The sequence below is a fragment of the Pempheris klunzingeri genome, chromosome 24 (assembly GCF_042242105.1).
Source record: "Pempheris klunzingeri isolate RE-2024b chromosome 24, fPemKlu1.hap1, whole genome shotgun sequence".
Lineage (NCBI taxonomy): Eukaryota > Metazoa > Chordata > Actinopteri > Acropomatiformes > Pempheridae > Pempheris > Pempheris klunzingeri.
In genome coordinates this window covers 9,020,770-9,039,268 of record NC_092035.1, presented here as the reverse complement: position 1 = coordinate 9,039,268, position 18,499 = coordinate 9,020,770, and the positions used below count along the sequence as shown (strand labels likewise).

The 18,499-nt window shown below is 42.1% G+C and overlaps 1 protein-coding gene across 1 annotated transcript in view; it reads right to left on the bottom strand.

The window, feature by feature from the left end:
• Positions 1 to 18,499, bottom strand: part of zranb3 (zinc finger, RAN-binding domain containing 3) — a 75,531-nt gene that overhangs the window by 20,031 nt on the left and 37,001 nt on the right. Inside the window, exons 13-15 of the mRNA XM_070855657.1 lie at positions 14,547 to 14,864; positions 9,672 to 9,826; positions 2,983 to 3,087 (exon numbers count right to left, since the gene is read on the bottom strand). Of these exons, the coding sequence (XP_070711758.1) occupies positions 2,983 to 3,087; positions 9,672 to 9,826; positions 14,547 to 14,864 (578 nt within the window). The remainder of the gene's footprint in view (positions 1 to 2,982; positions 3,088 to 9,671; positions 9,827 to 14,546; positions 14,865 to 18,499) is intronic.

Here is an 18,499-nt window from a genome sequence, read left to right as displayed (position 1 = left end):
TTCAATTTTTAAAATACACTTGAGCTGAGAACAAACAATCCAAACCTGCCGAGCACACGCACACACACACACGCACACACACAACACACACACACGCACACACACACACACACACGCATCCACGCACACACACGCACACACACACACACACAACACACACACACACACGGAGACAGTTTTCCTCGTAGCTGAATAAAACTCATCAAACCAAGAGAGAGCTGTATATGCTTTGAGCCAAGTCAAGGATTCAAAGAAAATCTTCTGGCAAAAACACAAATAGTAGACCAAGCACCAAGGCCTAATGGACAATTTACCTACGTATATTATACTGGAGGAGTGTTTTTTTGTCCATAGATGAAAGATTCTCACACAAAAAGAATATTTGTGTGCAGATAAAACTCAATATGCATTGCACAGGGAGTTTTCACACCCAGGCTTGCTTTGTTGATGTTCAAGCAGTTGAATTGTGCTTTTGTGTATTTTGTCAGAAATATCATTTATTATACATTAAAAGCAAATGTTAAACAGCAGAAAATCCAACAGGTAAAACACAACAGAAATGAAAAAAAGGAACACCATCCAACAGGGTGGAAAGAAGTTTGTGTCATCATGCAAATTTTTTGCAACTTTAAAAACACGATTTTATGTGTTTATGCTGTCGGTCATCTGGACTTCAGTCAGATTTCAGTGACTGTAACCTGATTGGACAGTCGCATCAAATTCAATTGGAGCGACATGTTTTATTTTGACTTGGTATGAATTTTTAAATCAGAAAACAACTTTTTTAATACCAGATACTTGGATTTTAGTCCGTCGTTGTAAATCCAAAGATGAAAAAAAGACCTTGAAGAAGTGAAATTTAAACTACATAAACTTTTGGAAGGTAAAATGTGTCAATGCAGGTATTCAGTTTTCACTGTGTGATTTTAGGGCTTGTGCACATAAAAGAGGCTACTTGTTCTAGAATTAATTATTGCTTACCGATAATCACTAATTTGGGCAACAGAAATGTATAGTTTTAAAAAAGCCAGCTGTAGTTTGCAGTTAGGGTAACTAGAGGCGGATATTCTTATGGAGGTACTTGGATGTGAGCGGTGGTTGGTATTTAGCACAGGACGAGATCAGGGGTCAGAGTAGTGTGACCTGGATGGATCAAATGCCATTACTGATGAAGGGAACCCTGCTGTAGAGACAGTCACCATTTCAAGAGGAGGTTAGCCGAAAGTCGAATCAGATGTCAAAAGTCATGACTGAGGGGGGAGAGTGGGATGGTGATTTCAGCTTCCAGCTTCTCCAAAGGTCAGGTGAGTTAATAGGTGATCGTGTGGGCGGGAACTGGGTGTTTTTTTATCACTGTGAGGCTGGACAAAGCTGTATGTTAACCATCCTGTTGTCTCTTAAAGGATGAGGCTGGTGATATTCTGTATCAGTCTATTGCTGAAAACAAAAAATCCCAAAGGCTCAAGCTTTATTACCATGAACACACTCACTGTTGCTTATTGTCAGTCCCAGATACAGCGTCCTGCTGCCATCAATACTCACTACAGCACTAAATGTGGATTAATCCTCCACTGAAAGTAGTCCCCAACAAATATTCAGCTTGTTCCCATTTGAGTGACGCTTGCTAAAAACTACAGTAACCAGCTGTTTCAGCAGGAACCAAAGAGCTCAGGGCTGAGTGCCACAGACAGGGTAGGGAAGCTGGACAGAGAGACATATTAACACATCGTTCATCTTTTTATGCCATTTGCTGACAATGAGAAATACATTCAATAATGCCAGACTTCTATTAGAGGCATACAAAATTAAGAGGATGATAATGTACACTCTACGACCTAACAATAAACGGTCATCTGCACAGAAATGTATTATTAATGCTTCTTTCCCATGAAAGGGAAATATAGATTTAGAATAGCTCACCATAAATGCCTTAAAAAGATGTTGGCATGGGCAGCCTCTCTTTGGTTGTAGGTGAGTTCACACAGCACTGCTTCGCGGTCCAAGCCGTGTTGCTGCCCACCTTAAACTGCTTGCTTTGTATTGATTTTGATGGACAATTGGAGTGTAAGAGGGCGTAAATGATGGGTCAGAGGATGGATGCAACTCACGTCTCCTTTTTACAAACCAGCATAAACAACGTGACAGGTGGGCTGTCTGTCAGCGGCTCTGTTACTGCCACGGCAGATTCCAGGATTTAATATTAGCTGGTTGGCGTGCGGGGTCGTTTGAGGCGATGATCCGTCTCCTTTAACGACCCTCATAAAACGGCACTTTTTCTTCTGCTGGTCTCCTTGGCTGCCCAAACCCTCAAACCGCCCCCTCTCTTATTTCCTCTCTCCATCATCCCCCAACCCCTCCTCCCTCTCCTCCTCCCTCTCCTCCCTCTCCCCCCTCAGGCCCTGCAGTGGTGGAAGTGGGCGCCCACACTCCCACTATCTGTCAGGTTCCCAGTGCCCTGCCGCTACTCTTCTTCTTCATGATCAGCGGTGTCGTTAGTTTCACATGGCAGCAACACACATGTGTGATATCTGTTTAATAGCCTCTGTACAGCCTTGTGCCTCATCTTCACTAGGTCAGTGGAATTGGGGAGATAGCCCTTCTGACTGTCATATCAAACTAAATTATCTTAGTCGAAAATTAAGGTCATCCTTAAAGCAGCCTATGGGCTTACTGACTGAAAAACTTTCAACTACACTCTTGAGTACACGAAGAAGTTTCAGTCATCTTGGAAACTGTGTAAAGTCATGTGGATGAATCTCCCTCGTCTTTCTAATCAATCAAAACAAGGAAATTTTGCAGCCTAAAAGTCAACTGCAGTGGAATTCCCCTTTAAGGCGTTTTTACAGTAATGACACATTAAGTAGGTGTATCTCCCTTGAGTAAACGCTCCAATCCACATGCACACCCACACACATTCATGAAGATCAAAAGCACATGCAGGACACACACACACACACACAGAGCCTGGCGGGAAGGGCAGACCTGTATTCGATTTTCCCGGCGCCGACTGAAGGCCTCGGGCAGGTCATCCCAGTTGGTTAGTTTGATGTCCAGAGGGACGAAGCTCAAGTTCAACGGAGTACCGTCCTAACAGATGAAGAGATACAGAGGAAGAAGACAAAGCAGAAACACTTGTTATCATATTACTACTACGACTGATACCCCCATCGCTCTTCCTAGTACAAAACTAATGATCAGCCTGGCTAATAAGGGTGTTGGAGAGAAACAGTATATCCACCACTTACCGTCAAGAATTAATTTAATTACTTTCTCAACATTTTTCTGCACACATAACTTTACCATCGACAATGTCATTTGATAATGTGTACTGTGGGATTTGATTAGTTGTTAAATGCCAACTTCACAAATACTGCAAGTTTATTTAATGTGGCTAAGGGGAATAGACAATTTTGGCCGAAACACCCTAACTCTCACTCACAAGGCAGAGAGAGACATCCATAAAGCACAGTCAGTGGTTCTTTGAAGCAGTAAATGGAGCTCCAGTGCATAGTGGCACCACTACACTGCACACAGTCCCTTCATGGCTCTTTGGAGGTTCCTGACTGGCTCTTCGTGCTTTCCTGCCCAAACAGTTGGTGAGATGTGGGATTTGCTGCTGAGTCACCGGTGTAACCAAAGCAAACAAACACAACCACGCACGTTCACTTGCTCAGTGTACTCCTAAGTGAATGACGATGCAGCACAGTTATTGTTTCACTTTGCCTGACAAGAATAAATGTCAGTGTAATATTGTAGTTATATAACTTCTATACAAACCTAGGAGGAGGGATGGGTTGCAAACAAACTTCCCTCATGCTATCCAATAAATGTTGCCTAATGTAGCCAGGTTAAAAGTTGTATATGGTTTTTAGTTAAAAAGTAATTTCATGAAGGGTTAAAAACATTTAATGCAATAAATATCGGTTATAGAGAGTTTATTTTATTAATATATTGTGTTTTATTTTGAAGAATTCATGGTACTAAGAGGAGGTGGTATCTGAGCATAACAGTAACCAGTGGTGGGCCATCAGGGCCAGTAAGGCCTTCTCTGCTGGCCTGAACTGAATCACTGACTTACGTTTGAATATTTTCCCATTAATCTTTTCAGATTATTCCTAATAGTCTGTACTCTTCATTTCATAGCGTGTCTCTGGGCTGTGGTGCTTCTCGCAACATGAGATACGTGCTGTTATACTGCCTTTCTGTATAATGTTGATGGTTTTTATAGCCGTGGCGTCATAATGATGGTAGTAAGAGGTGGTTTGATTGATTTGATTTGTTAGTATTCATGAGCAAAGGGAATGGACTTTTAGCCACAGTATAACTTATTCAGCTTCTTAGGCTTCTTAGGACCTTCTACCTCGGTGAAAGCGTGAGTGAGTGGGACTACTCCAATTCATGAAACCTTCCATCTGCATCTTCACCGGAAAACGCGGGACCGGTATTTACCACAGATTTAACTCTAACTATTCTATAAGGTACCATACGTTTACTTTGTTTGCTCTTCGGAGTGAAACGGCCATTAGTTTTGGGTCACCCCGCTCACAAGCATCGTACCAGGCCTGCAATGTTTTTTTTAAAAGAAGGTCTGCCGGCTGGTAGTGTGTGTATGTGTAAAGTGGGCCCACCTCATTTGGGTTAAGTGTGCATGTAGCGTACACGTAAAGGTAATTTTGAGTTGGTTTGAATTAATTCTTAATTCAAATTTTTTTGGAATTATTAACAGAAAGAGATCAAGCCATAGATATTTTTGTTGTCATTGTCCTTTATTTTTCTAAGTAAACCAAAGAAATTCATTATTTCTAAACTGATTCATGTCATATGAGTGATAACTCATTTACTTAAGTGTGTAAGAGGTAAATACCAGTGTGTTTAAAAGGTTTATTATATGATGATTAAGAGCAGGTCTTATGACATTTACATACAATTTATTTGATCTAATTCATGTAGTGCGGCTCACTTTGTATTAAAGTACAGCTATTTTGGGCAAAGCAATCAGACTTTTAATGACTAACTTGCAGAACTTGATTCCAATTGCATTGAAGATCTGTAATCTGGCCATACTTTATTCTTTATTGGTTGTCATGGTAATTCTTGTGGTAACCAAGGAGCTCATTAGTTATCACTCTTGTTTTATCCGCTTGATTCTAATATATGTACACCACTTTGAAGCTAATCCTTCTCCTGTGACAGTACGCATGCATTAGTAACCGAAATAATGAGGATTATGAAGAGCATAAAAAAAGACCCACAAGAATGTACCTCACTGTGATTATAGGTAATGATACTGCTGCAGCTTGGAGATAACAGTATAATCATTGTAATAAATAACCACAATAAAGAACGTTCTCCCAGTTATTACTGCTTCATTAGGACTAACTACTGCTTATTTAAAGCCTGAGAAGCCACATACCCTCATTGTTAACTTCTTTCGTGTGTCAAACATCAAACATCAGAAGATTCAGATCAGATTTTACAAGACAGAGGCTGACCAGTGAATTTAGGTAACGCTACAATCTGGATTTCAGCTGTCGGAGCCACTTGAGGCGTGGAAATGGTGGATGGTGAGGACAGGCATAAGATAGGAGAAAGGGTAAAGTTTAAAGGTTAATACCTCCCGGCAGCCCACACATGGATTTGGAGATAAAAAAATCTACATCGGGAAGTTTTTCCTGTGCTGCACCTCTGTGCACAGAAGCGCACGTGTTTATTTGGATTCTGGTAAAATAAATATCACGGAGAGTCAGGGGAACTGTGGAGCGGGTTGTGCTGTAACAGCATGGAGCAGGAAGAGAACCTTGCTAGATGTGGTTGAAGAGACGTATACTATCCTCCCTAATAATAAACTCATGAATAACAAATATATAAAGTCAAAATAGGGCTTCAATCCAAAATTAGAAAACAATCATATAAAAAATATGACTTAAACATTAAAAGACATAAGAATACTCAAAGGAAAGGAGGTCTATTTATTTCAGGCTTATATGAATGTCATTTGTCATTTTGTTTTTTCACGTGTATACCATGTATACCGTGTGTGTAAAGCTATAAAGTCAGGTTTCCGCTGTATGTTCACTGTATCTAGATGGGTATACAGTCCAGGATGCACGTGCAGCAGAGGATTGAAAAGTACATTGTCAGTATTTAGAAATGAAGCAACTTGCTGGAAACATTTCTATTTGCTTTTTTACTGCACAACACACGTATAGTTAGTATGTATAGTATGAGTAGTTAGTATGTTAGTATGCATGGACTTGTTGTTTGCCTACTGCATCATTTAAGAGCACAGAAGCCCACTTATTGTGGTTAGTAATGTTAGTATGAACATCCTGTGGTCTCCTATCAAATATGCCAGACATATGATGTATCCCCGATCCCTTGTGCCTGCAGTGCATAACAAGAAAAAAATCATATGAAACTGTGCAAACAAAATTTTAAAAATTGCCCGCCACCTTTTTAAAATCCAGGGTTCTGATAAGATCGCTATGGATATAATATAGATACTGTATAGCAGTATAGTATAGTGGTATCATTTTTACTGAGAATTTCAGGGATTGAACAAAATAATGAGGATTTCCATGTAAGTACAGCACAACATAACGCAGGTCTGAATCATCCTGATGTGGTAAACCCCGCCCATCTGCTACTCCTGGTGTTGACATGAAACAAACCGCCCACCCACCTGAGAGCAGGAACAGCGAATCCTTGAATAAAACAACCGTTTGATGTGTAGAAAATGGACATAAAATTCCTAATACTCTCAATATTTCTCATTCAATCCCCGGTGATAAATCTTCCCCTGATTGTGCACTGAGCGGCCCCCTGTGTGAATTCTATGCCTGGTCCAGGATTATCCCGATGTGACAGCTTTCAAGCCAGATTCCCGCAGTTTATCATTTAAACGACAGCGGGGGACATTTATCTCCACGGCTTATCGTCTCAGCCACGCGTACATGACACTTGTCTATTGCCGTCAGGGTAATATTCCATTGGTGATTCAGTTCAGCGCTTTGGTCTTCTCTATGTAAAACCCTCTTGTCTCTTATCTGCGTTAGTGGGGAAGGAATCTGATCCCTCATGAATGAAACAAAAGGGCGTTAAGTATCACAATCCGATCAATACAGAGGTCTGTTGGCAAGTGGCCCTCAAGACGAGTGCCAAGAATGCACAGGAGTGTAATCAGAGTCGGACTGGGGTTAAACTATAATTTATCTCAGTCTGTTTGGGTGCATGAAGAAGCAGGTGGTTCAGTGACAAAAGCAGCTGAAAGACCATGTTTAGTGATTATCTGAATGAAACACCTTAAGTCTTCACACAAAAGCCCCCAGTGAGCGACTGCAGTTTGGTGAAAACACAACAGCATTTCCTTTTCTGGCTCAGTGCCCGTGTTGCTATCTCTTGGTCAGCACTTTCAAAAAGAAACCGACAGGAGCTTGTTAGAGGATATCTACGAATTTATGACTGATCTAACGCTTCCTCCCTCAGCGGTCTGCGGCGCTCTGTCACTGCAGCCATTGTTGTTGTTGATGTTGTTCATCACTATTTGAACAGACCGACAGAGTCTATTGTTTCATATTTTGAGCCGTTTTAGCAGCCATTTATTTCACACTGTTAGACCCAGGTAAGGGGAGAACACAGGAAACAGTGATGTTAAAGGTGATTTAGTACCACGCTAAGCACATTAAAGCTACTTTTTTAAAGTTAATCAAGAAGATTTTATTGCCGTGCAACTCATGACTGGGATCATTTGCAGCTCTTCAATCACCATTAGCTTAGAAACCTTTTCATTTTGAAGCGTCGACTTTCTTAATGCTGCCTGTGTCTGTTTTTTCACATCTGTCCTGTTTGCTAATTGGCAATGTGTGAGAGAACAGCACGTCTCATGTTTCATATAACTGTACTGTTGTTTGCAGCTCCATCTTGTTGAAGACATCTTGATCTCAATGAGACTTCCCGCACAAAAAAGAAGGAATTAATTATGTTTTGTTCGCAGTTCAGTTGAATATGACAGAAACAGCTAAGCTAAGCTGCTGAGGAAGGAAACATGGAGTTGGTATCAAAACTCCACATGCCCCTTCTCTTTCACTTATTCTTTTTGCCTTGAGATCTGAAATAACAATCATTACATCAGACACCTTTGACTTTCATTAAAGTAACAAGAGCTCATTCTTCCTGGCAGTTAAAGCTACATGAGACAGGTTTGCACTTCAGTATCCTCAAATAGCTGCAGGAACAGATGGGTTGGTGGTGCCTGTACACAAAAATCCGATCTGATCATTTGCAAATAACAGTGCGAACAGTCTGTCTTAAAGATCTGATCTGAGACAAATCTGACTTGGCTGCAGTCTTGACTAAAGTCATGGAGTTCACAAGCAACAATGTGGCCACACTTGGTTCAGACCTGGTGGACTGATGCATTGTTATACAGCAGCACTGCAGTGCAGCTTTAAAGAGATGAAAAGAGCAGGGCTTTCAGTAATGCTCAGTAAAAACACCTTTTTTCCCATTTCAGGCCTCATGGCAGCAAAAAGTGTGCAGATTTTTGTTTGGTGATGTTTCTTTCAGCCAAGAGAATTTTGTGGCCAGTTTGTGATGCATCTGAAGTGCATCACACAGTGCCAAGTCAAAGCGTTAAAGAGAAGCCACCTATTTTATCAGTAATTTTTTTTATCAATTGCAGTGACACAGTTAGCCAATCACAGCCCATCACAGATCAAAACATGATGGATTATCATGGATTATCATGGATTATCACGGATTATCACGGATTATCGTGAAATTCAGGTACTTGGTCTTCCATCTATGCATTTAAGTGTGGCAGCTTTGGAAAAACCCTGTCCTGGCAATTACCAGCAAAAGTAAGTCAGCTGGACAACATATATATATACAGAACAAAAAAACCCCAAACAAAACACTTCACCTCAGCTTCAGCGCTCACCCAGCCAACGATTGCTCCTTTGGCTTCAAGTTTTAAAATTAGGCTTGAAGACCGCTCTCGTGGAAAACAAAGATTTTGGACAGGACCAAAAATAACTTAAAAACTTAACTACCAAAGAAACCAAAGTGGGACTGGATGAAAGCAGCTCCCATCAGGCGAGGATCCCTATAGGCCTTTTCCACAACATCACACACACATATGGCTGTGAAAAAGGCCTGTAAATGACAGATGTGTGCAGAAGCAACAAAGAAAATGTTTAAAGAAAAGGGGATATGGTTCCAGACCATCTTCCCAGTCAAAATATGGGAGCTGCGATCCAGAGAGGACCTGTATCCAACACAGCTAAAGAAATTCAGTGACGGGTGAATGCTTTGACTTCTGAATATGTAGGCAGTGTATATCTTCTGGAATAATGCTATTGTAGTTTATGGTTAATGTTGAATTTTACAGAATAGACTCTAGTTACATGTTTTTCCTTAAAAAGTCTTCTTTCAGTCTTGATCTTAGCCACTGTTGCTTTTCTTGACTACAACACACACAAAAATATCACTCAACAGTCTCCCACTTTGAGGTAAAGGCATTACAACACCCCCTGCTACTGCACCATATACTCACTAACCTTGAGAAATAAAAGAAAAGCCAGGAAAAAAATCATTAGAAAAACATCTCTGGTCCCATTAAGGGCCGAGTCTGACCGAGATCCAATATCAAATGCTCACACGGGCTGCGGTACCTTGGAGTAGAGATATATTCGGTCTGTGTACTGGCTGGCGCAGAACTGCAGGCCCGGGTAGACGGGATGTGCGGCGCTGGCGTCTTCTCCATCATTGCCCTCATCATCGTCATTAGCATCAGCAGCAGGAGACAGACACACAGCAGCTCTCCGGTCTGCAGGGAGAGAGGCAGAGGCTGACTAATATCTCACTGAGTATACATTATTGACTCATTATTGGCTTTCACAGCTTTATTGGTACCTCTGTTTGCTCCACTGGTGATGCAATGACTAGCAGAGACATTAAACTCCAGCAGCTTTGGAGATTTATTATACAGAGAACAATATTGAGAAGATATGACATTTGTAGCAGATCATTGAAATGTGCATACGCAGTACATGTTTGAAGAAAAACTACCTTATATTTAGGTTTATTGCTTTCAAGCATTTGATTATAAAATCTGAAATGAACACACTTAGGTAATTATCTTTGACATTTCCATATAAAAAGGAATGGTTTTGTTCTTTCTATCACTGGTTGATTTAACAACACACCTACATGTGGAGGACTGCCTGACCACTTTCTTCTTTTGTGTTTCTAAAAGCAGCGAGAGCAGGCTGTTTTGAATAAATAAAAGAAGGATTTTCCAGCACCGACAAGCATGGCTTTCTGGCACCGAAATGCTGCCGAAATATTAGAATACAAGTGCTTAAAATGACTAATATCTTCAATTAAGCTTGGGCCTGATTGGACATTCACACCACATGCTGGTTATTGGTCTTAACTTAAGCTTCTGGATAAATGTGAGGTGAAGAAATCAGTCAAATCATGTTTCACACCACCCTCTAGTTTGATGACTGGTCCAACACACAGGTGTTTGGTTCAATCTTTCCAACTGAAATATGGCTGCCAGACATTTTAGACTTGTCAAAACATCAGCGACATGCCTCAGATTTCGCAATGCATAAAATTTATGGAGCTGTGTGACAGAGTATGATCAGCTAGGATTCACAAATCAGGATGTTTCCTAAAAGGCTGAACCACTCCTTTGATGTTGTGTAATACTGTGCAGCTACACAGAGGGCCCATTTCTTGGACAGAAACATCCCAATTTATTTTTCACAAGCTCACTCATGAATTTGCTGAACAACAGGATAGAAACGCAGCAAGACGGCGGAAAGAGAGCGAGAGAGAGAGAGTGATAAAATGACAGTCGCGGATGGAGAGAAATGGAGAAAGAGGAGAAGAGAGAGCAGGTCATTAATGTCAGCTATGTAGCTCGCTCATCCTGCCAGCATCTAGCAGGAAAAGGTCAGGCGGTGGAAATGAGACCGCTCCTGCTCGACCACGCTTCATTTAGACAATGACCTATAACACTCTGATAATACTTGCCTTAAATCACTTCGCGTGGCCAGTTGTCTGCCTTGTCTGTGTGTGCGTTCGTGAGAAGGTGTGTGTGTGTGTGTGTGTGTGTGTCCATTTGGCTTGCTAATGGGGGAAAATACTGACACGGGCTGATGCCTGTGACACGAGTGTTCCCATCGAACAGGTGCTGCCATGTACCTGCACCGGCTCTCTGGTGCTTATGGGACACAATCAGCTTTTATGGTGCAACACTAGGAGGGAGTGACAGAAGAACACAGTGGAACAAAGACATCCCTCCCATCATGCTTTGAAGGTGGGCCAGAAGTGAGCAAGGTTAACATTATGGTACGACGGCAAGATAGAAAGTCATATTACAACTACTTTGAACTGATATCAGCAAGGCAGTAAAGGCCCTGCTTTAAAGGGATAGTCTGGATTAATTGAAGTGGGATTCTATCAGATTACCCATAGTTAATGAATTACTTACAGTAGATTGTGGTTTGGAGAAGCACACAAAAGTCCCGGGTGTACGATCCACCATCTACTGCAGGTTATACACTGACTAGGGATAAGTTCCTTACACAACCACACTTCAAAATTCCAAACTATACAAAGATACACATACAAAAAGCCCAGTTTGGGTTATTCTGAATGAGAGATTTCAGTATTTTGCATTAGTGCTTTTCTTATTGGTTTGTGGGTTCAGTTGGATAAAGGAGATATCAAGTACCTACATGCCCCAATCAGGATTTAGCAACATTTGCATCAAAGTGTGGTGACAATTTGAGAGGTGTTTTGTGAATATGCGTCCAAAATTGTACCAAAAAAGTGCTTAAATAGAAATTTAGTATTCACATCGACTGAATTGAGAACCAGGCTTACGTCTCTCTAGTTGATGTCTGGATACATTTTTTTTTTTAAGCATTACTATATGTAATGCAGTAATTTAATCAGTAATCAGTCCAATGTCATGTCATACTCACCACTTCACTGCTCTGAGTTTTACACAAACGCTGTTTGTCATTCACAAAGTCCAATAACTTCTACTCTGCTGTTTTTTTTTAATCGCTACTAAGCCACAGTCAATGAATCTCAAAACATCCTGCACCAGTGGCTATAATTTGAGACGTCAGCTTTAATTTGAGAACTTACTGTCATTACATTCCCCAGCCACTGATTTGATGCTCAAACTTTTTTTCTGTGTCAACATGAGATCATCCTGTCAATCCCTCTCTTTGACCTATAATATAAGTCAACATCTTTCATTTTTCTGTTTGCTGTCCTCATAGGTGTCTCACAGGAGTCTGGTACACGCTGTTCTGCTCTCAGCCCGGCTTCAGCTGGAATGGGCCACTTTGTGTCTGAAAATACCAAAAAGACCAGACGGAAGCATTGTGCAGCTCTACAAACCTGGAACCAAAGCATTTTTAGGACACTAGCATTTCACAAAATCCCATCCATCTGTCCTTCTGCCTCTGTAATGAAACCTAGCAGCTCTGCAATGTGCACCCTATATTTGTTGTAAGCAGTTTTTTTCCCCCCTTCCCCTGTTTGCAGTGGCGGAACGGGCCAGCTGCATTAAGTGGGCCATTTATACGATGGGGGCAATTCATCTTACAAAGCCGTCTTATTAGACTGTCACTTACACAGTATGAACAGTGCCTTCAAAACACCCCAAGGGATTTATCTGTTATTTTACTGCGAGAGAAAGAAAACAACGCCTAATTGGACTGAGTCATCTCATCTTCAGCAGGATCGAAACAAAAGAAATATAAATTAAAAAAAATTCTAGCGCCGCATTTCAAGTATGAAAAGGTTTGGTGTAGCTGCTGCTGCTGCAATGTTTGAACCAACATCCGAAAAATCATGCAGCCATGTTTAAAAATGTTTGGGTCATGCAGATAGATGGAGCGACAGACAGTGAAGGGAGAGAGACGGGAGAGGTGGAGGAGTGATTGCCTGTCTGTGCTGTGAGGAAAGTAATCTCAGAGCAATCAAGAGGTGGGGGCGGACGACAGCTCTGCGGTTTGCCTTCTAAAACCACGGGCAGGTAGAGGAAAATCATTAGGCATCGCTCCTGACCCCATAGGTCACTTTTATTGGACAACCGCTGGGTTGCATACTAAACCCACGCTGACAGAGACACACTTTCTATGGCGTCCAACTAACAAACTGACTAACCACAAACAGGACAGACACACAGACAGACAGACATTCGTAGTCTCCAGGGAAAAGTACATACCCGAAGGGGAGGTGGGGGCCAAGTTGGTGTCCAGCAGTGTCTCTTTAGTGCTGCCATTTCTGATCGACAGTGAAGCTTTTATCTCTCCCCTAGAGCCGCTCTAAATGGAGGTGTTTTTTTCTTTTTCTTTTTTAAAGAAAGCGGGCCTTTCGCTCGCCTTTAGTATTTTTTCGGCTGAGAGTTTGGGGGGTGGGGGACAAGGAGCGCAGGAGGCACTGCTGGGGAATTCAATCCTAGACTGTTGGGGGGCACAGGTAGCTACAGAGATGGGAAATTAACCACTCTAAATCTCTGGACACTAATAGATGTCAAAGCATGAGTGGTGTGTGTGCGTGTGTGTGTGTGTGTGTGTGTGTGTGTGTGTGTGTGTGTGTGTGTGTGAGAGAGGCTCTGAAAGGAATCTGCCAAGTTGTTGCACAGTGATCTTAAGATGTTAAAGGGTAATAGGGGTTGATAGCTTGCTTTGTGGCTTGTGTTCATTCCTATGTTAAGTATTTTACAAAGAAGCTTTACAAACAGTTGTGAACTGCTACCAGCTCACTTTCATCCTTCAATAACTCTGCCCCAAAATGTCTGCATACTATCAGAGGCAACACCCAGGTCACAGGCTTTTCTTAGACTCTGCTAGTCTGGCAATTTTTTTAGAGCCCTTCATATTGCACACGGTGTAATTAGTTCTTTGTAATTAGCGCAATTTATTGCTTTGCGTATCCCTTTGAGACACAAGTACTTGAACACAGAGGTCTTAATTTGCAATATTACACACTGTGTAATTGGGAATTTGTTTCTTCACAGCCCTCAGAGACTTGCAGACATGTACACATATAACCTGAATGGACGGGGAAAGCAGGGAAAGCAGCTTGTGTTTCAGGGAACAGTTTGTGACGAGAGGAGACTTTTGCATTTTATGTAATTATAGCTCAGTCCACTTTATTACAAAATAGCCAATCAGAAGCTCATCAGTTGCCAACTGGACAGTGATTTAACCTCAAACTTTGTGTGTATTTTGTTTCTCCAAGCAGGGCTCTTGTTTTAACACACTGCACTCTGGGGATTAGTGAGATTTTACTCAGTATCTCAGGTAGCACCCCGAGAGCCGAAATTGGCAATATCCCCAACTAGACACTAATAATAGTAAGAATAATAATGCCCTGCCACATATGGAATGAGATATAGTCCCTTATTGGTTTAAAGTGATAATATTAAACAACATCATATGGGCAGGTGACAATGCGGCACCAGGCAATTTCCCTAGATATGAAAAGGAGAAGATTGCAGGTGGGATTACCCTGTGTGTGGTCAGGGGGGTGGCAGCCGCCACGGCCAGCGACGATGTCGTCTCGCTCTCCCGCTGATTGTTTGCCTTGGAGCCGCTGCTTGTCCTCCTCCTCCTCTGCTTCACCTAGTTTCTGTTTGTCTTTTGGAGGCTCATCCTCCTCCTCCTCCTCCTCCTCCTCCTCCTCCTCCCCCTCGCTCTGTTTGTCTTTGCGTGATTTCTGAAGCTGGGCTTTTCCCCTGCTAGGCTCTGGCTCGCTGTCGGAGCTGGAGAGGACAACGCATGCTTGGTCCCGCTCGGCTGAGGTGGGCTGCTCAGGCCTGGGTGGCTCTGAGCCAGCAGAGAAAGAGGGAGGGAGAGAAAGATGAAGATTACTTTATTGGCCGAGTTGCACAGTGTAATCAGACTTTGAAGAGTTTCATTCCCTGGCGAGATATCCATCATCTAAAGAGTGTGACAGTGTGACACAAAGGCTTCTGACATGAAAGTAAAACTCAATATGGCTCATTAGTGATGTTATTAGCTATCATAAGTCTTTTACTGGCAATTTTAGAAGATGTGATTGTTTTAAAATGGGTAAACATTGGCAGGGATAAACACATCCAGCTCTTGTTTGGGATGATCTACATTTTCCAAGCATTTACAGTGCACATAAAACATTGTAAGGGGTGTTTTTTTAAATCATTGTATTAAGTATTCTTGGTAGATGATTGATTGCTACATAGTGACTGAGGGTCAGCTGTGCTGAGGCTATGCTAGCTTTGTCTTTAGAGTCTTGCTCAGCAGCACGTCGGCAGTGAAGCAGCTGCAGATGTAACACCTGCCAACCCCCCCTTTTCAACAGCTCCGGGATCTAACAGCCAATATAATTTGCCAGGAGAATGAATTATTCTCGTGTCACATTGTTTTGTTAATTGCCCGCCTGCATCATGTGCAATCAAACCTAAACAAAATAATTGTCAGCGATTGCTGCATCTGTGCAGCGCTCCAGCCGGGCGCAGTGAACAGTATTGCAACAGCTGATGGCGGAATGCCAATCGCATCTCTTGCTTTAAAGAATGAGCTCAGACGGGCTTCAGAGCCTGTTCTGCAGTTCCACTCTTAAATCATTCATTTGATTTTCATTCATAGTGAATGTTATAATTCTGTGAAGGTCAATCAGAAATCTAAGCCACAAAAATGTTAATGGATGCAAGGATTATTCCATTGCCATTCACAGACTCCTCATTATTTAAAATTTTACTTTTAAGTAGAGTGTTTTGAGGTACTGCCACTCAGAAACCGAGGGTTTGGTATTATTTCTGTTGGCCGCAGTTCTGATAGCTGAAGCAATAAAATCATCTTTAAGTAGTGCTTTGCGTCAAATTGTAGATTTCTTTAGAGTGAAGAGGGATAATGTACAGCAAGTGATGGTCATTACTGCAAAATCAGCCCTAACAGGGTGATGCAGGACCCCGATGCAAAGTTTTGAATCACCCTAAAGGTGTGCGTTTCATTGCTTGCTGTACATTATCCCTTACATGTAAATGTCACATTCAGTCTGAGAAGAACTTCTTCAGGAGAAGTGCTACACAATTTCCTTTCCCTACTTTCCTAGCTAAATTTAAATCATATCCTTTCACATTATTTGTTGAACTCGAGGTGTGAAATCTAACAAGACAGTAAGTTGTGAGACTCTGGGACGCAGAGGGCTAATTAGTGATCCTGCCTCTCTGTGGCTTGTTTCTTCAAAAGGCCAGCCTCTAGTCGGCTCCCTCAAATGTCATCTGAGTCTCCGGGCTCCTGGCCCCGCCGCTGCCCCCCTTCGCTAACAAGCCGAGCGAGACCGCGGAGAGACGGCTCAATTTGTGTTAAGCTGTCCCCACAGAGGAAGATGTTAACGGGGAAATCCTACAGGGCCGTGCCTCGACTTTACCAGACAACCCCCTTGTTTTTCCCCCCAATCAGGGCCCCATTATGCCTGTAGTGGCTTGATAAGATCCCAAAATTGAGTCTCTCACTCACTCGCATACAAACATGCTACTACACACAGACACATTCAAAGAGCATGTGATCCTACGCGTGAGCCAACGGCAATGAGGATTCACATGAAAAATAATGCACTCCAGTTGTGGAAGAGAACAGGAGAAGCTTTCATTGCAGTCTGCAGGGAGTGAAACAGCTGCAGCCTGTGGCAAAGAAGTATCAAAGAATAGGAAAGTACTGGGTTCTCAAATACCTTATGACATCAAACAGTTAAAGATTTGACTGGACTTTGTTGTTACATCCAAAAAAATCTGTAAAAAAAAAAAAAAAAGTCAGGACAGAGATAAAGTGCTAGCTGAAAGGTGTAGAGAGCCAGGAGATAACCAAAGTGCCCTCCTCCTGTATGCCTCTCTCACAGCGGGCACTGAGAGACAAATTGCTGGTCTGCCGGTAAAATACTTAAAGGACTGAACCGTGCCCACGCTCTTGGCCTGAAAAAGCTGCTAACACAGGAATTCAACATCACTGATTCAACCCGCAAACGGCTGAACAGAAGCCGTCTGGCTGTTTACTGGGGCTGAACCAACTTGAGGAAACAGTTCGGACTAATCCACCTGAGGTGCCAAACCCTGTCACATAAAGGAGGTTATAATCCGTGACAGTTTGATTAAAAACAGTTCTCCATTACTGGCGATATGGCACAACAGTGATTCAATTTGTGTCCCATTAATGAAAGCTGTTGTTGCTTAACACCTGGAATTTGGTCACACAGGAAATCAGCTCTAAAATGAATATAATAGATGATGGCGAACGCGGCTGAAGAGATAAAGCGAAGAGTGCCATCTACAGAAAGTTCAATCTCACAAAAAGTACAAGGGGTGGATTCTCTGTTAGCATACCTGGCTGACAAGCTTGTCACCTACAGTTGCAACCTAGCGTGTATGGGAACCAAGATGCTACATCAGAGTTAAGGCAGGACTGGAAAGCCTTACAGATGTAGCAACGGTAGCTGAGGGAAAAAAGGGCTTAGCAAAGGGTCAATTTGTCACTTTGGCATTTGATAGCCAGCTTCTAGTCTGATATTTCGGTTTCAGCTTCAATACTATTCATGGAATGATAAAAACCTTTTTACTTTCATGCATCTGATTATGGTACTTTTCATTCTGGTACCAACGCCTCCTGGCACAACAGACCAAAATCCTTCTGCATGCTGACTATTTTTCCTCTCCAGCTGCTGTCTTGTTGTATTTTTGCCACGCTGTTCAAATCAACAGACAGTGAAAGCCAAATACTTGTGATACTTCTTCTGTTCCTTTACTTTAAATATGAAGCCCTGATGTCCTTGCATCATGTGTTGGCATCCTGTGATGTGAACACATCTTAATACCAGCGACACAACTTTCTTTACCGTCATTGTGAGGAACTGCCGCTCTTGAAGGGATAACGTCTCTCACGTCATACTATAGGCCCTGACCCGATTATTTTCTTACATTTTCACAAGCTGAGGGCTGCAGTGCCAAGTTGAGAGATATATCCATAAATACAGTTGTTATTTTTCAGCACACTCTGTCATTTACAAATTTAGCAGGTTGTTAAATTCCCCGTCTAGCGAGCTGACACAGCCTGCTGCTGTGAATGCAGAGTGCCGCTTGTGACAAAGAAGAGAGTGTGATTGCTGAATAGTTATCAAGCATCTGCTGCAGCTGAGCATGAAATGGGGGGTGATTTCTGTTAAAAAATATGTATGTGGGTGAGTGTGTAGGTGTGTGTTTTTGTGCTGCTCAAAGGCTGAGGTACTGGTTGTTTGAACTGTGTGTTTTTAAGTGCGCTATCCTCCCTACCAGTGAACTGAGCAGCAAACAAACCTTTAGCATAGCCAATATTTACTGTATACATATAGATCCTTTATTAGCATAACAACTGTTGAGCGTCATTAATGCAGACAGGTGAGAAATTGAATGTGTTAAGAACACAATTTTGAAATAAAAATGTCACACTGG